The sequence below is a fragment of the Mesoplodon mirus genome (assembly GCF_964341445.2).
Source record: "Mesoplodon mirus genome assembly, chromosome: 15".
Classification (NCBI taxonomy): domain Eukaryota; kingdom Metazoa; phylum Chordata; class Mammalia; order Artiodactyla; family Ziphiidae; genus Mesoplodon; species Mesoplodon mirus.
Window position 1 is genome coordinate 31,138,803 of NC_138991.1, and position 16,863 is coordinate 31,155,665.

The window sequence follows — 16,863 nt, forward strand, 5'->3', positions numbered from 1 at the left end:
ACACCAAGACCTGGTCCCACCCAACACCCTGTAGGCTCCAGTGCTGGGATGCCTTAGGCCAAACAACTAACAGGGCAGGAACACAGCCCTACCCATAAGCAGGTCTTCCTGAACCCACAGCCACCTCTAAACACACCCTTTGACATGGCCCTGCCCACCAGATGGACAAGACCCAGCTCCACCAACCAGTGGGCAGGCATTAGTCCCTCCCACCAGTTAGCCTGCACAAGCCTCTTAGATCAGCCTCACCCACCAGGAGGCAGCCACAAGAAGCAAGGGGAACTACAATCAAGGGGAACTACAATCCTGCAGTCCATGGGACCACAAACACAGAAGGTTAGACAAAATGAGATGGCAAAGGAATATGTTCTAGACGAAGGAACAAGATAAAACCCCAGAAGAACAACTAAGTGAAATGGAGATAGGCAAAGTACCTGAAAAAGAATTCAGAGTAATGATAGTAAAGATGATACAAGATCTCAGAAAAATAATGGAGGCACAGACAGAGAAGATACAAGAACTATTTAACAAAGAGCTAGAAGATTTAAAGAACAAACAACAGAGTTGAACAATAAAATAACTGAAGTGAAAAATACACTAGAAGGAATCGATAGCAGAATAAATGAGGCAGAAGAACAGACAAGTGAGCTAGAAGACAGGATGGTGGAAATCACTGCCATGGAACAGAATAAAGAAAAAGGAATTTAAAGAAATGAAGACAGTTTAAGAGACCTCTGGGTCAACACTAAAGGCGCCAACATTTGCATTATAGGGGTGCCAGAAGAAGAGAGAGAGAAAGGGTATGAGAAAATATTTGAAGAAATAATGGCTGAAAAATTCCCTAACATGGGAGAGGAAACAGTCACCCAAGTCCAGGAAGCACAGAGTCCCATACAGGTTAACCCAAAGAGGAACACACAAAGACACATGGTAATCAAAATGATGAAAATTAAAGATAAAGAGAGAATAATAAAAGCAGCAAGGAAAAAGCAACAAATAACCTACAAGGGAATCCTCATAAGGTTATCAGCTGATTTTTCAGCAGAAACTCTGCAGGCCAGAAGGGAGTGGCATGATATATTTAAAGTGATGAAAAGGAAAAACCTACAACCAAGAATACTCTACCCAGAAGGCTCTCATTCAGATTTGATGGAGAAATCAAAAGCTTTACAGACGAACAAAAGCTAAAAGAATTCAGCACCACCAAACCAGCTTTACAACAAATGCTAAAGGAACTTCTCTAGGTGGAAAAGAAAAAGCCACAACTAGAAACAAGAAAATTATGAATGGGAAAGCTCATTGGTAAAGGCAAACATACAGTAAAGGTTGGAAATCATCCACACACAAATATGATATCAAAATAAGCAATCGTGAGAAGAGGAGAGCACAAATGCTGGATATTGGAAATGCACTTGAAATTAAGAGATCAGCAACTTAAAGCAATTCTGTATATATATAGACTGCTGTATCAAAACCTCATGGTAACCACAAACCAAAAATCTACAATAGATATACACACACAAAATAAAAAGGAATCCAAACACAACACTAAACATAGTCATCAAATCATAAGAGAAGAGAACAAAACAGGAAGGGAAGAAAACAAACCCAAAACAATTAACAAAATGGCAGTAAGAACATACATATCAGTGCTTCCCTGGCGGCGGAGTGGTTAAGAATCCGCCTGCCAATGCAGGGGACACGGGTTCGAGTTCTGGTCTGGGAAGATCCCACATGCCGCTGAGCAACTAAGCCCATGCACACAACTACTGAAGCCCTTGTGCCTAGAGCCCATGCTCCACAACAAAAGAAGCCACTACAATGAGAAGCCCACACACTGCAACGAAGAATAGCCCTCACTTGCCGCAAATAGAAGAAGCCCACGCGCAGCCACGAAGACACAGTGCAGCCAAAAATAAATTAATTAAATTAATTTTAAAAATACATATCAGTAATTACCTCAAATGTAAATGGATTAAATGCTCCAACCAAAAGACATAGACTGGCTAAATGGATACAAAAACAAGACCCCTATATATGCTGTCTATAAGAGACCCACTTCTGATCTAGTGACACAGACTGACAGTGAAGGAATGAAAAAACTTATCCCATGCAAATGGAAATTTAAAAAAGCTGGAGTAACAATACTCATATCAGACAAAATAGACTTTATTTATTTTTATTTTTGGTTGTGTTGGGTCTTCGTTGCTGCACACAGGCTTTCTCTAGTTGTGGTGAGTGGGGGCTGCTCTTTGTTGCAGTGCACGGGCTTCTCATTGTGGTGGCTTCTCTTGTTGTGGACCAGGGGCTGTAAGTGCATGGGCTTCAGTAGTTGTGGCACGCAGGATCTAGAGCACAGGCTCAGTAGTTGTGGAGCATGGGCTTAGTTGCTCCGCAGCATGTGGGATCTTCCCAGACCAGGACTTGAATCTGGACTTGAAACCGTGTCCCTGAATTGGCAGGCAGGTTCCTAACCACTGCGCCACCAGGGAAGCCCCAAAATAGACTTTAAAATAAAGACTGTTACAAGAGACAAAGAAGGACACTAAATAATGATCAATCCAAGAAGAAGATATAACAATTGTAGATATATATGCATCCAACATAGGAGTACCTCAATATATAAGGCAAATGCTAACAGCCACAAAAGGAGAAATCGACAGTAACACAATAACAGTGGGGGACTTTAACACCCCACTTACATCAATGGACAGATCATCCAGACAGAAAATCAACAAGGAAACACAATAGAAAAGGTCAATGAAACTAAAAACCTTTTGTTTTGAAAGATAAACAAAACTGATAAACCTTTAGCCAGACTCATCAGTCAGTACACCTGATTTTCAAGTCCTCCCAGCCCAGATGCCAGCCATGCAAGTGACAGAGCCTTCAACTGATTCCAACCCCCAGCTATCAAGCCAGTCTCAAACATTGAGTCTTCCCAACTGCAGCCGCAGACATCCCCACTGTGCTCGTCCAACTCTCTGGCCTACACAATCCATTCGCATAATAAAACGGTGATTGTTTAAAACCTCTAAGTTTTGGAGTAGTTGCTACATAGCAATAATGGCCAGAATAGATCATAAGGCAATCCCATTCGGTTCCCTCAAACCCCCAAGAAGTATTCTGCCTTTTGAGCATTTTCCTGGTTGGGGGGAGGGAGGAAAGCATTCAGCCAGTAGACATAGGATTCTTTTGAGAAAAAAGCTGAGTTTTGGCATCTTCTAACCAAGCTTTACAGGGCCCCTCCTGGCAGGGGCAAGTCAGCCCCTTGCCCAGTCTGATATGGTCAGCCACTCCCAGCCCCATCCCAGCTCAAGACTCAAAGAGATGCTTCACTGCCCCCAATTCACCTCACAATAAGCCATCTCTGAGGAAAGAAGGTAAGGCTCTAAAAGCACTGTCAACCTAATCATTATGTAAGACTGATTGGATAGAAAACTGCCCTGGCATTACTGCCTAACACTCATTTCTAACTGGCCACAATCCAGTTCTGTTACTGAATCATCTCCATCCCATGGTCATGTTTTACCTCTCATTTCCCCTTCCCAAGCAGACCTTTCAGACCCACATTCATATAAACATCACCAGGACTCTTTCACCCACATTCATATGAACATCACCCCAGTGCTGTTTCACATCGCTCCACTCTACACAATCCTCCTGGCTTCTCCCCTCCCTCACTTGTCCCCTCCCACTTGAGTGAGCCGCCCTGGGATACAAGTATTTAAACCAAATCCTGTTTCCAATGGGTGTCTCAATATTTTTAAACCTCTTTCCTTACAAGCTTAGTGGAGCCTCTTGACCATAACAAGAGAACTAGATGTCTCATTTTCCCCAGGTTTATGCCTATTGACCCGGCTTAATTAATATTGGTACTCTCAAAAGCGCCCCAATTTGGGTAATAATGTATATGATCCCCCTAACCCTAACGCCTGTCTTCTATCATTTGCCATCCTTCACATGAGACAAACCCCTACCTAATTTCTTGGCAGGAATAATGATCAAGAACACACAATGTTTTATACAAGAAACCTCAGGTAATGTCCAGAGTGGACTTGTTATATGGTTATATGGAGGGCGTTTTCCTCATCTGTGAATATCATAATCTAAATCATCTCTTTTGCATATAATGAGCAGGAACTGAGTAAATGAAGGAACAGGTGATGGCTAATGTCCTTTCTAGGCCTCAGATTTTAAGGATATGTGTGTAAATTCACAAACTGGGCTCAATCCAGTGTAGCAGAATTTTCTTCCTCTTTAGAAATTTCTGGTTACCAAAGTTCCAGAAATTGCTTTCTCATTCCCTAATCTTTCATTTTCTCGTGTTCTCCATTACGTAACGTGGAGCTGGGGCTTTGGGCCGAATTTTCCTTTAAAGATGATTTTTATAGTCAATAAGCAACTTCATGGAGTGACGAGCCAGCCGGGGAGGCGATATTAGTTGACGCAAGCGTCTAAGCGAATCCCAACTCATTTTTCCAAGGGACCCAGATTCCCGGGCCTGCTTGGCAGGGCTGGGCCTCTGCGCGTAAGACCTGGGCGCGGGCAGCCGCCTCCGGGCCCCGCCCCCGCATCTCCTCCTCTGCTCCGCGCTGACGCCGGCCCTCGCCGCCAGTCGTTGACAGCCGCCGAGCTGCGAGCTTCTTCTCTCCCGCAGAGGCAGGTAAACAGCCGCATCGCCCTTTAACCTCCCAGCTGGGGCCCTGGGCGCAGAGGCCGGCCGTCAGAACCCCTGCCTTGGGGCCGAGGTGCGAGGGCGCACGGCCAGGTCCGGGTCCGGAGGGCGCGCAACGCGTCAGGCCTACCCAGCGAGCGCGTTGGTTTTCGGACGCCGTGGCTTGGTTTTGCCCTCCTGGTTAGGCGAGCTCCATTTACTCGGAATGGGGGCGGGTGCCATGGCTGGCCGGGGCCCCTCTGGAGGGATGTGGGTAGTGTCGAGGAGTCTGGCCCCCTCCCACGCACGTCCACGGTGGGAGTGGGATGGGCGAGTAGCGCCGGCAAGGGGGCCACAGGTCTGGGGAATGGGCGCGGGGAACCCAACGAAGGCCGCAAAGGGGCTCCGCTGGGGCGCTCAGCGAGGAGGACCAGGGAGAGGCGCGGGTCCGGGCCCTCCCGATACCCAGAGGGGACGCGGGCGCCCACCCGGGGCCAGGGCCTCGGCAGGGAGGAGTCCCGGGGCGTCTGGGGGCCCCCCCAGCCGCCGCCGCCGCCCTCCTCCCCAGAGGGGGCCCCGCCTGCCATCACGCGGCCGGGAGGTGCCCGGGACGCAGCAGCGGGCGGGTCTCTGGCACCCCCGGGGACCGGCAGAGGCTGGCGTGAGCTGGGCTTCCGGTCTCGGCGGGCGGAGTCTTGGGGCGACCCCGCCCTCACTCCCGGGCCTGAGACGTCCAGGTGCCGGCGGCAGAGTGTCTCCTGCGAGCTCAGGTGTGGCGGACTCAGGCTTTGCTTTTCGCCGTCTCGACTGTCCCTCTAGAAGGAGAGAACTCGGCCGTCAGGGGGACTCCGAGAGCGGGGATCAGGGCCGGGCAGCGCCCCTCGGAGAACCACATTCCTCCGCTAGTATGGGTGGCACTTTCACGTTTGATTATTATTCAACGGGGAGAAGTCCATTTTTGCAGTCCTTTTTCGTTTTTGTCCTTTTCTATTTGTATCAGCAGTAGCAAATAGATTTTTTGAAATCATAAGCCCACCACCATCACATCCACCCTCACCATGTCAAAGCCACTGCCTTCTGTTTTTCAGTTTCCTTTTCTCCAGTTCGTACACAACACAATGCAGTTTCACCTCCCTGATCATGATTATCCTCATCTCATGGCCGAGTTATTTTCCTGTACTTAGAGCAATCACGGTTTAATAAGCAGTTCCCAGCATGCTGAACATTTGAAATGTTTCCCTTTTCCTTGCAAAAAAAATCCAGGTAGAATAATAGAATTAAAGATTTTCACAAATCAAATTATCAGAAAAAAATAGGAACAGAAAATTGAATAAAAATGTCAGACCTCTGGAAAAATCAACAGCTCTCTCAGATTTGAAGAAGAAAAAAAATATCACCAATGAAAAGGAACAATTTTACCTACCCAAACACTGAGGAGCTCTTACAATGAAAAAGAACTAACTAGAAAGGGAAAGAAAGCAGAGCTAGGATGTGATTTGTATATGGTTTTTATCTGACACAAATTTTTCATACTTGTTAAAGGAGAATATCAAGATTATAAAAGATAAACAGTGAAATGATGAATCGTTTATAGAATACAATGCAAATTAAAGTAAGTCTGTATTATCATTTTGCAACTATTAGCAAAAACAACAGTAACAGCAACCACTGCTGGAAGGTTGCCTAGAAATTTGCATATTCAGTTATCCCGGGAGGTGACAGGGCTTTGGGGTTAGAAAGATGGCTCTGCAACTAATCATTTCACAGCTTGGGACCAGTTACCTAATTTCCTCATCCTCCTTTTGTTCATTCATAAACTAGAGGAAATTATACCTACTTCAGGAGTTTGCCAAGATTAACTGTTTGTGTAAAACTGACCTTTGGTATGTATACCTTTATTCTTTTCCTAGCCACACTGCACTGGGGACATTGTGAATCTGTATGAAATTTGTGAAAAGCAATCTGGTGATGCATTTAAGCCAAGACCCAGAAACCCCCCTCCTGGGAATTTACTTGCAATGGAAGAAACAACAGGAAAGGAAAAATAAAAGCCATATGCACACACATTCAGAATGATCTAAAATTAGACCCAATGGAGAAGCAACCTAAGTGTATAACAGCAGGGCAGCAGCTAAGAAAATCATGACACATTAACTGAAAAGAACATTGTGTAACCATCAAGTCATGATTTTGGAGCCTGTCTGCGATATATTGGAAAAAACTGACAAGTCAAAGTACAGATTACTAAACTGCATCTACTTACTCAGATGCAGTTTATTAATGTATATGTGAAAAATCTGAATAAAAATGAAGTTTTAATAGAAATACAGGTTATTTTAATTTTCTTTTTTTTGTTGATATATTGCTTTTCTAAATAACATCTTTAAAATAGTTCATAGTTAATTTTTTTAAGGAAATGGACCCACGGCTTTCTGTGTGTGGGAGAGGGAGAGCTCAGTGTCATGTTTGCTGCTGCTTTTTTGAGCTGACCTCATTTCTTTTTTTCAAATATTATCTCGTTTTTTTCCTTGAGTAGATTTATTAGTGGTTTAGTAATTTATATATGGGGTTTTTCTTTTAAAGAATCAGTGCTTAGATTTATTTATCAATTCTAGTTTTTTCTTTTCTGTTTTTTGTTTTGTTTTGTTTTGTTTTTAGGGACTCCTGAATATATTTGAAAACTGAACAGTTTCAGCCAAGCCGAAGCATTCTGTCTTCCCAGGGACACAAATCCAACTTAGCTGAGCCAAAGCAGATGTACGTACCCTGTGGAATCCCTCTGGTCTTGTGATGGTTGAAAGTTCCCAACTGTCACAGAAGATAAGGGCCTCGAAAGGCTGTGATCACAAATCCTTGCTCCGGAGGCAACTTGGATCTACATATGTAACCCACACCTATTATATCATCCTTTCTTGTAAAATCATCTTGATTTTGCAGGGAAAGGGCTTTCTCTAGAATCATTCTGAGCTATGTAAGGAAGCAACCATTTTAAAAATAGTATAATAAAAGCAGTAACATTACAAACATTTCTGTACCAAATTAACACTGACAAAAGGTTTTATGAGGTGACAGTTTTTCTAAGCTGTAGTTTTAATTTACCTATTCCAGTCTCTCTTTTCGGATCTTATTTCCTCTTCCAAGGCAGCCAGTTTATCAGTTGTGAACGGCTGCATGTGAAACATTCAAAACATGCCTGTATCTAAAGCTGTGATGGCTGCAGCAAAATAATCCTTGAGTGAATAGCATGTGTAGCAATTCTTACATTTGGGATAATTTTTTCTGTTTGTTCATCCTTTTTCTTCTAACCATATTCTCCTGGGGTATGGGGTAGGCTCTAGCAATGTTGCTTTTTTTTCAAGCTGTTCACATAATTCTGAAGATGGATCAGATGCAGGCCCTTTGCCCTATTCAGTCCAGGGCTAGGCCTCAGTGCCCGTGAAAAACCCCCACCCCAGAGCGGTTTGTAAAATTTTGAGTAGCTTGCATTAGGCTCTTTAAGGGGCAATGACCTCAAAAGATAAAAATATGACACATGAGTTCCACTTAGCTCAGGAAAGACAGGAAATTTTTCTGGGGCAGTGGGGGGTAGGGGGGCTATTTGGTGCCAGTTCCCAATTTAACCAATTAAGTGTCAAGAGTATAACATGTTTTAAGTATCAGAAGTTTGGCCCCTGGCACATGACCACTGGACAAGTTCCTCCTGGCTCTGATTCTCAGTCCCGTGTATTCCCCATGGGAATAGGATGAATGACATAATATATGGATCTTTTTTTGTTCCTTCTCTCTAGTTCCATCGCTCTGCCATTCTGCTCATGCACTAATGCCACATGATCTTATTTATTTTAGTTTTGCAATGCATTCTGGTGCCTGGCAGGCCAAGTATACCCTAGATTTTCTTCCTGCTCAATAACTTCTTTAGTCTTCTTAATTTTGAGTATCATTTCATCATATTCCTTAAAATCCTCTTTAAATTAGGACTGAAATTGCGTTGACTTTATGATTATTTGGAGGTGAATTGGTATCTTTCAGTCTTGATTTTCCCAACTAAAAACACTGTCTGTCTTTCTCTTTTTTTCCAGTCTTCCAGCTTTCTTCCTAAAAGGTCTATTTATTTTTAGGTTAAATCTTAGATATTTTGAATATTTTGTTGCCACTATGAGTGGGATTTTTTTTTCACACTAAATCTTCTAAATAATTACAACTGATTTGAGTATTCACTCTTTTCTATATGTTGATTTCAAAAACTGCCACCTTAATAAGCTCACTTATTTATTCTAGGACAAAATTTTGGATGATTTTCCTGGATTTTCCAGATAGAAAATCATACCTGGGACTTCCCTGGTGGCGTAGTGGTTAAGAATCTGCCTGCCAGTGCAGGGGACACGGGTTTGAGCCCTGGTCCAGGAAGCTCCCACATGCCGCGGAGCAACTAAGCCCATGCGCCACAACTACTGAGCCTGAGCTCTAGAACCTGCAAGCCACAACTACTGAAGCCCATGTGCCACAGCTACTGAAGCCTGCGCACCTAGAGCCCATGCTCCGCAGCAAAAGAAGCCACCGCGATGAGAAGCCCACGTACCGCAACGAAGAATAGCCCCTGCTTGCCACAACTGGAGAAAGCCCGCACACAGCAACGAAGACCCAACGCAACCAAAAATAAAATAAATTAATTAAAAAAAAAAAGAAACTCATACCTGGCTAGAACCTCCATAACAGTCTAAAATAGCAGCAATTGCTTGCATTCTTGTCTTGTTCATTATATTAAGGAGAATGCCTTTCCTCTTTCAGTTAAGGTAGGGTGTGGGCTGTGTGTCTGTGATAGCTGTTCTTGAAGATGGAAAGGGATTACTTTCTAGTTCTATGGAAATTTTTTCAACAGCTTAACCTTAAAAAATCAGGAATGTATGTAGATTTTAATTGAAAACTTTTCAACATCAGAGAATCTTTGTGTTTTTTTCTCCTTAACCTACTAATAGGTTAATTGATTTCGTGATTTTAAGCCATCTTTGTATTTCTAAATAATCCTTATTGGTCACAGTGTATTCTTCTTTTACTAAACTATCAAAATCAGCTTGGTGGTATTTTCTTTTGGATTTTAGCACCCATGTTGCTGGAGGTTGGATGGCTAAGAGTGTGAGCCCTTCACTCAGAATACTGGAGTTTGAATTTCGATCCTTTATTCCCTTGGCTATTAACAGCACTTCTCAGGTGAGGCTGCCCAAATGTTTATCTCTACTGAGTTCCAGATTCTTATAACAATTGCCTGAATTGATACTCCCACTTGAATGGCTCATAGATGTAGCAAAGTTAATATGTCCAAATGAAAACTTTATTTTCTCTCACAAGCATGGCCCTCCATCCGTTTCCTCTATTTCAATAAATGGCATCACCACCATCTGCCTGGCTATGAAAGCCACAAAACTGATCAACTCTCACTCCTCAATCCACTCTATCTGCTTAATTGGTTCTTTCTGCAAAATACATCCCATTTTTTCACAGCTCCTCAACTGCATTGGCACAGTCCTAGGCCACACCACCATCTTCCTTCAATCGTTTTGTAAGTGGTCTCACCATTTCCTTTCTTGCCCCCCAAATTTTCTCCTTACACAACAGTCAGGGTGAACTTTGTTTAAAAAAAAAAAAAGAAAAAGATCCTGTGATGTTATTCTCCTAAGACCCTTAAATGGCTTCCCACTGTCTTTCAGGTTCCAGACACTTATCTTCCTTAGTCCTTGAACCCACAAACTAAACATCTTACTCACCACTGTGTCCTCAGCCACAGCACAATGATAGACCCTTAGAAGACAACAAATATTTGTTAAACTAATCAATGGCTATTGTACAGTAACTTTTTTCTCCATTTCTCCTATGGTTTATTGTCAAGTTTTCTATTTCTTTAAAAACTGGCACGTACTAGCTGTTCCATAAATATTTGTTTAATGCATTGATTCTAACATCTGTTTTTATAATTTAATAGAAAGGCAATCCATCCCACTTTTTTTTTTTGCTGTACGCGGGCCTCTCACTGTTGTGGCCTCTCCCGTTGCGGAGCACAGGCTCCGGACGCGCAGGCTCAGCGGCCATGGCTCACGGGCCCAGCCACTCCGCGGCATGTGGGATCCTCCCGGACCGGGGCACGAACCCGTGTTCCCTGCATCGGCAGGCGGACTCTCAACCTCTGCGCCACCCGGGAAGCCCCCCACAAAGATTTTTAATTCATAAAACTTTTACATTTCACAGTTAGGTCTCTAGAGTCTGCATTTGCATGTGGTGTTAGGGTCCTAGTTTTATTTTCCTCCAGTTTCCCAGAAGCATCTGCTAAACAAACGTTTCCTTCTCCATTGATTTGTGGTGTCCGATTTATCATTTATCATGTTTGTACTAAAGAATATATACATGGGTTTATATCTGAAGTTGCTATTCTGCTTCCTTTGTAGGTCCGTTTCTAGACTGTTATCATATTTATTACATGTTTATTACTATGGTTTTGTAATAGGATTTAATGTCTGATAACAGTAGATTCTCTCCTCTTTTCTTTTTTAAGGTTGAGTTTGCTACCCGCGGACATTTCTTACCCCTTGTGGGTTTATTGAATTCCTCAAAAAATCGAGGTGGAATTTTGATTGTCATTTTATTATTATAAGTTCATTTGGGGGTAATTGACATCTTTATAGTACTAAGTTGTTCCAACCAAGACCTTTCCATGTTTACAGATCATCTTCTTTGTTCTTTACTAATGTTCTTTTTTTTTTTTTTCCCTCAGTCTTAAGTCAATCCTAGACACTTTATAGTTTGGGTTGAAATTATTACTATCTTATTAATTTTTTTTCTAGTTGATTATTGCTGGTGTAGAGAAATGCTGATTTTTGTAGGCCAATCTTGTATCCCACAGCCTTGCTGAACTCTAGGTGTCTCGTGTTACCTCTGTTGAGTCTGTTGAATTTTCTATGTTTTTGATGACATTAATTCCACATATTGTCAGCTGGAGCTCTTTCCTTGGAGTCCTTGCACCAGTTACTTCTTTGTCTTTGCATATGGCATTGGAAGGACTTCCAGTCCTGTGGCAGTGGACATCCTTGTCTTGTTTCTGATCTTAAAGGGACTACATTCAAAACTTACTTATTGTGTTTGCTGTTTTAGTTATATAATCTTTATTAAGTTAAGGAAGTTACCTCCTATTCCTAGTCTACTAAGAGTATTTTTCTTAGTGATAAATAGGTATTGACTGTTGTCAAATAGTTAATGTCTTCAAATGTGCCAGAGTGTTAGGCCACAACCTGACCATTCTCTGAGAGCATCTTATATGAAGTGTTGTAGCACAGCCAGACATTCAGAAACCTAGTCTCTATTCCTAGCAATTTCACTAATTAACACTATAATCATAGATATGTCACTTGACTTTTCTGAATCTTGGTGGCCTAATTTGTAGAGTGAGAAGTTTGGATTAATAATATAAGATCTTCCCTATTTTATCACAAACAGAAAGAGATTCTCCAAGGTCTCATTAAGTTTTGAGTCCTTATCCTTAGAAATGATTCTCTGCTTCAAAATGTAGTTATTTTTTATGCTTTTTATAATTAAATGTTGCTATTTTTGTTCTCAACTGATTTTAAAATGATCTTGTCTTAATATAGTTTATGATCATACAACTTTAATATTCAGTTTTAAAGTACTGATCAGCAACATATGCCCATGGCCCTTATGCCCTATTACCTGTATCTCCAGTCCATGGTCATTCTTCAGCTCCAGACTCACCAAGCTAACTGCCTACTGGTATCTCTTGTCCCAGTAGGCAGCTTGATAATGGCATTGTAGCTTGATAATGGCATTGCCAAAGCCACATACCACATTTGTCTCCCTCCAGACTTGCTCCACCTTCTCTGTTCTGTCCACACAATTGCCCAATCCAGAAATCTGGGTGCCACCTCGATTCTTCCAGTCTTTCATCTTCCACGTCAAACACCAAGCTTTCCAGAAGGTGATAATCCCCTTGTTCGATTCCCTGAGGTGTTTAAGCAGAATTGTGAGCAGCCTGGAAGCCAAGAGCTGAGCCCCATTAGCAAATGGAGAATAGATCAGGGAAGCAGACCTGCAGAAGACTGAGTGCCAGGAGATGTGGATGCGAGATTGAGGCCAGTCAGCATATCCCAGGACCCTGTCCCTCTGACCTTACACAAAAGAGCCTCCAAAAATCCTAATTGGCATATTCTGAGCAGTTTAACTGGGCTTATAACTTTCAAATATATTTTTATTTACACCAAGACATTTCAATAATGATAGTAGAAACAAACAGGATGTTAATTCATTTATTTGTTTAATCAGTCTTCCTCTGAATATAATCCAATTTAGTCTTTAGTTCTGAAAGTTATGAAAAATAATTTTATAATATTAGATGCCATTTTTATTTGAAGATGTCCCAGTGCTGGGATAAGACTACTATCAGCATTACAACGTATGACATTTTTGGTTTTGTGGCACATGGTATTTTGGAGCATATCGTTTGACATTGGGGTACAGTAGAAACTAATGATCATTCTATATGTCTTTAATCTCTGCTCTTGGAACCAAGCACCCAGGGTAAATGAAATCTTCAATCTGAAAGGAGGTTTTTAATTGATGAATGTACATTCTGCAAAGGTTCATAAATTATCATGCAGGATACTTTGTTTATTCCTAAGCCGTGCTAGCCCTTTCATATAAGATACGTGTCTTTTCTACCAAAAATTAGGAGAAAATAAGTCACTCACGAACCATTAAATGCTGAACTAAGACTCATTCAGTGAGTGAGTGACTGCAAATCTTGTGAACACAGCCTTCCCTACCCCATTTTGAACAGCCCCATTTGTTTCTGTCTATAGAGAGAAAAATGAATTTATAGGTGGGCTTGCAGAATCTTGCACATTTCCTGTTTCCAAAAATTTATTGTATTGAGAATTTCTTTGAGGAAATTCTTGTTGGCATTTATATGTTCAGAGGATATTAATTCCTTCACTTAACAGGTATCTATTGTGTATATGCTCTGTGCCAGGCCCTGAGGAGACAGCAGCAAACAAAGGAGACATTTCCTGCTTACATTCCTGCAGGAGGAAAGAGGACATGAGCCAGCTATTTAGAAAGTGATTTAATAATTTCAGCACCTACCTGGGGTGTTCCTAACTGGACATTAGAATCACTTCCATAGGGGCCATGCCAGGGTCTCGGGAGGTTCCAGGAGCTCATATCCCTCATAACAGCCCAAATCACTACTTCCGAGAAGCTCAAAGCTATGGCAAACCCACCAGGTGTTTATAGTTTCTTCCAGTTTAGATACAATGTATCAACCAGAGGTTATTTTTATCATAAGCAATGTTGCTGGCATTCCACCTTTATCAAGTTTCTAGGAAACAGAGCCAGAAATTATCTTAAGGTCAAATTTGTCCTGAGAGAAGGAGAAAGAGCTGTGTTAACCCTTTACCTACAATTACTTTTGCTGTAAGTGTTGCAAAACACATGGAATGTGAAGAACATTTATGACCAAGAACATTTATAGCTGATGCCACTGCTATGCAGTCAGTCATTATGCTGCGGACGTTAAGTGTTTTCAACATAAACACACAACGCTGACACCCTCTTTATTTTGCAGATAAGTCATCATGGTGAAAAGCCACATAGCCAATTGGATCCTGGTTCTCTTTGTGGCCACGTGGAGTGACATGGGTCTCTGCAAGAAGCGACCAAAGCCTGGAGGAGGATGGAACACTGGGGGGAGCCGATACCCAGGACAGGGCAGTCCTGGAGGCAACCGCTATCCACCCCAGGGAGGGGGAGGCTGGGGTCAGCCCCATGGTGGTGGCTGGGGACAGCCCCACGGTGGTGGCTGGGGTCAGCCCCACGGTGGTGGCTGGGGACAGCCCCATGGTGGTGGAGGCTGGGGTCAAGGTGGTGGCACCCACAATCAGTGGAAGCCCAGTAAGCCGAAAACCAACATGAAGCATGTGGCAGGAGCTGCTGCAGCTGGGGCGGTGGTAGGGGGCCTTGGCGGCTACATGCTGGGGAGTGCCATGAGCAGGCCCCTTATACATTTTGGCAGTGACTATGAGGACCGTTACTATCGTGAAAACATGTACCGTTACCCCAACCAGGTATACTACAGGCCAGTGGATCAGTATAACAACCAGAACAGCTTTGTGCATGACTGCGTCAACATCACAGTCAAGCAGCACACGGTCACTACCACCACCACCAAGGGGGAAAACTTCACTGAGACGGACATCAAGATGATGGAGCGTGTGGTGGAGGAAATGTGCACCACCCAGTACCAGAGAGAATACCAGGCTTATTACCAAAGAGGGGCAAGTGTGATCCTCTTCTCCTCCCCTCCTGTGATCCTCCTCATCTCTTTCCTCATTTTCCTCATAGTGGGTTGAGGAAGGCCTTCCTGTTTTCATCATCTTAATCTTCACCAGGTTGGGGGAGGGTGTATCTACCTGCAGCCCTTTAGTGGTGGTGTCTCATTCTTGCTTCTCTGTTCGTCACCTGTAGGTTAATACCCTTGGCACTTACAGCACTGGGAAATGGAAAGTAGATCTGAGATGCTATTTATTCAAGCCCCATTTGATTGAATCCTTCATAGGCCAACGCTAGCGCTGAACTGGTAAAAGTGTAACAGCAAATAATCATTGGTTGATCTAGGCTTATTTTTTGTCTAGTGCAACAGATTGAGGCTAAAACAATTCTCAAAGCAGTCTTCAAATACCTTTGCCTAAATACCTCCAGCTCCTTCTCCAGCTAGAGCTCAGTACACTAATGTCCCATCTTAGCAGTGACTCTATAGCAATTTCCTCATTTGTTTTAAGAAAACCTGACTGCATTTCCCTGTTCAGACAGCATTTTTGCCAAATCTGGAAGGAGGCCACATAATATTCATTCAAAAAATAAAACTAGAAATCCTTAGCTTGTGGGCCCAGGCTCAACCCGGTGGAAAGCATGTGTCCTCTGTCTTCAGAGAACTGTAAGGATGTTTTGCATTTTGCAGTACAGGTTACACAGCAGCTATTGCATCAAGAATGGATATTCGTGCAACACTAGACTTCTGGGCAGAGGACATTTTCACAGGGAATGAACATAACTAACATAATACGAAAGGCTTCTGAGACTAAAAATTTCCAACATATGGAAGAGGTGCCCTCGGAGACAGCCACCCATTTTGGATGTTTAAAGCACCTTCATGTGGTATTCTTTTCTTTAGTAATATAAACTATAGATAATTAAGGTACTTTAATTAAACTACCTTCTGGACACTGATAGCAAATCTCTTTTGTTTGTTTACCTGGAAAGCAGAATGATTTTAACATTGTTTGGATGAAGCCAGGAGATTTTAACATAGAGGAAACTGCAGCTATAAAAATCACGGTATTCTTTTTTTTTTTTTTTTTTCCACGGTATTCATTTGGTTGAATCCTTCCTGGGCCAGTACTGGTGTTGGACTGGTAAGAGTGTAACAGCAAATATAGAGGATTATGTTCTGAAGAAAACAATTAGTGTACAAAGAAAAGAAATGCTTTCATTTCTTTACTGCTATCTCATAATTGTCAAAAAATAGAATTAGGTCCTTAGTTTCTGGAATTGGCTTTTGAATCAAAGAATAGGGAGGCATTCCAAAAAAAAAAAAAATAGGTTAGAGGTGGTAGGAATATGATCCATTCAAAGTGGAAAAAGAAATTCTGTTACCATTATTTAAGTAAGGTAAAATTATTCCCTGGGTTGTTCAATATTGTCACCTAGCAGATATACATTACTATTCTGCACTGTTATTACTGGCTTGCACTTTGTGGGTATCCTATGTAAAAAAAAAATTTATATATATATATATATATACATATATATATATATTGCATATGACAGACTTAGAAATTTTGGTTAGAGCGATTAACATCTGAACTATCTAATGCATTACCTGTTTTTGTAAGGTACTAAATACTTAATAACACTTAAAGGAAACCCTTTTGTGTGGTCCTTAGGCTTACAATGTGCACTGAATAGTTTTGTATAAGAATACAGAGTGGTATTTGAAATATGCATGTGCTTTATATTTTCTATATTTGTAGCTTGGCATGTACTTGCTTTGTTGTATTAAAAGTTTATAAGTGTTTAATATCTGACTAATATTAAACAGGAGCTAAAAGGAGCATCTTCCTTGAAGTTTGCAGTTGTGTTTTACCATTGTG

At 42.1% G+C, this 16,863-nt stretch overlaps 1 protein-coding gene across 5 annotated transcripts; it reads left to right on the forward strand.

The window, feature by feature from the left end:
• The first annotated feature begins 4,537 nt into the window (after positions 1–4,537).
• On the forward strand, positions 4,538–15,651 carry PRNP (prion protein (Kanno blood group)). 5 transcript variants are annotated; one of them, XM_082600645.1, is made up of 4 exons: positions 4,538–4,666; positions 7,316–7,414; positions 8,936–9,865; positions 14,280–15,651. In XM_082600645.1, exon 4 carries the CDS (start codon positions 14,290–14,292, stop codon positions 15,061–15,063), a length of 774 nt encoding a protein of 257 aa, XP_082456771.1. In that variant the 5' UTR covers positions 4,538–4,666; positions 7,316–7,414; positions 8,936–9,865; positions 14,280–14,289; the 3' UTR covers positions 15,064–15,651. The 5 variants fall into 5 exon arrangements, with proteins under 5 accessions (XP_082456771.1, XP_082456773.1, XP_082456774.1 ...); XM_082600647.1 differs by having other exon boundaries at positions 4,538–4,662; XM_082600644.1 differs by lacking the exon at positions 8,936–9,865 and having other exon boundaries at positions 4,547–4,666.
• The last annotated feature ends 1,212 nt before the right edge of the window (positions 15,652–16,863 follow it).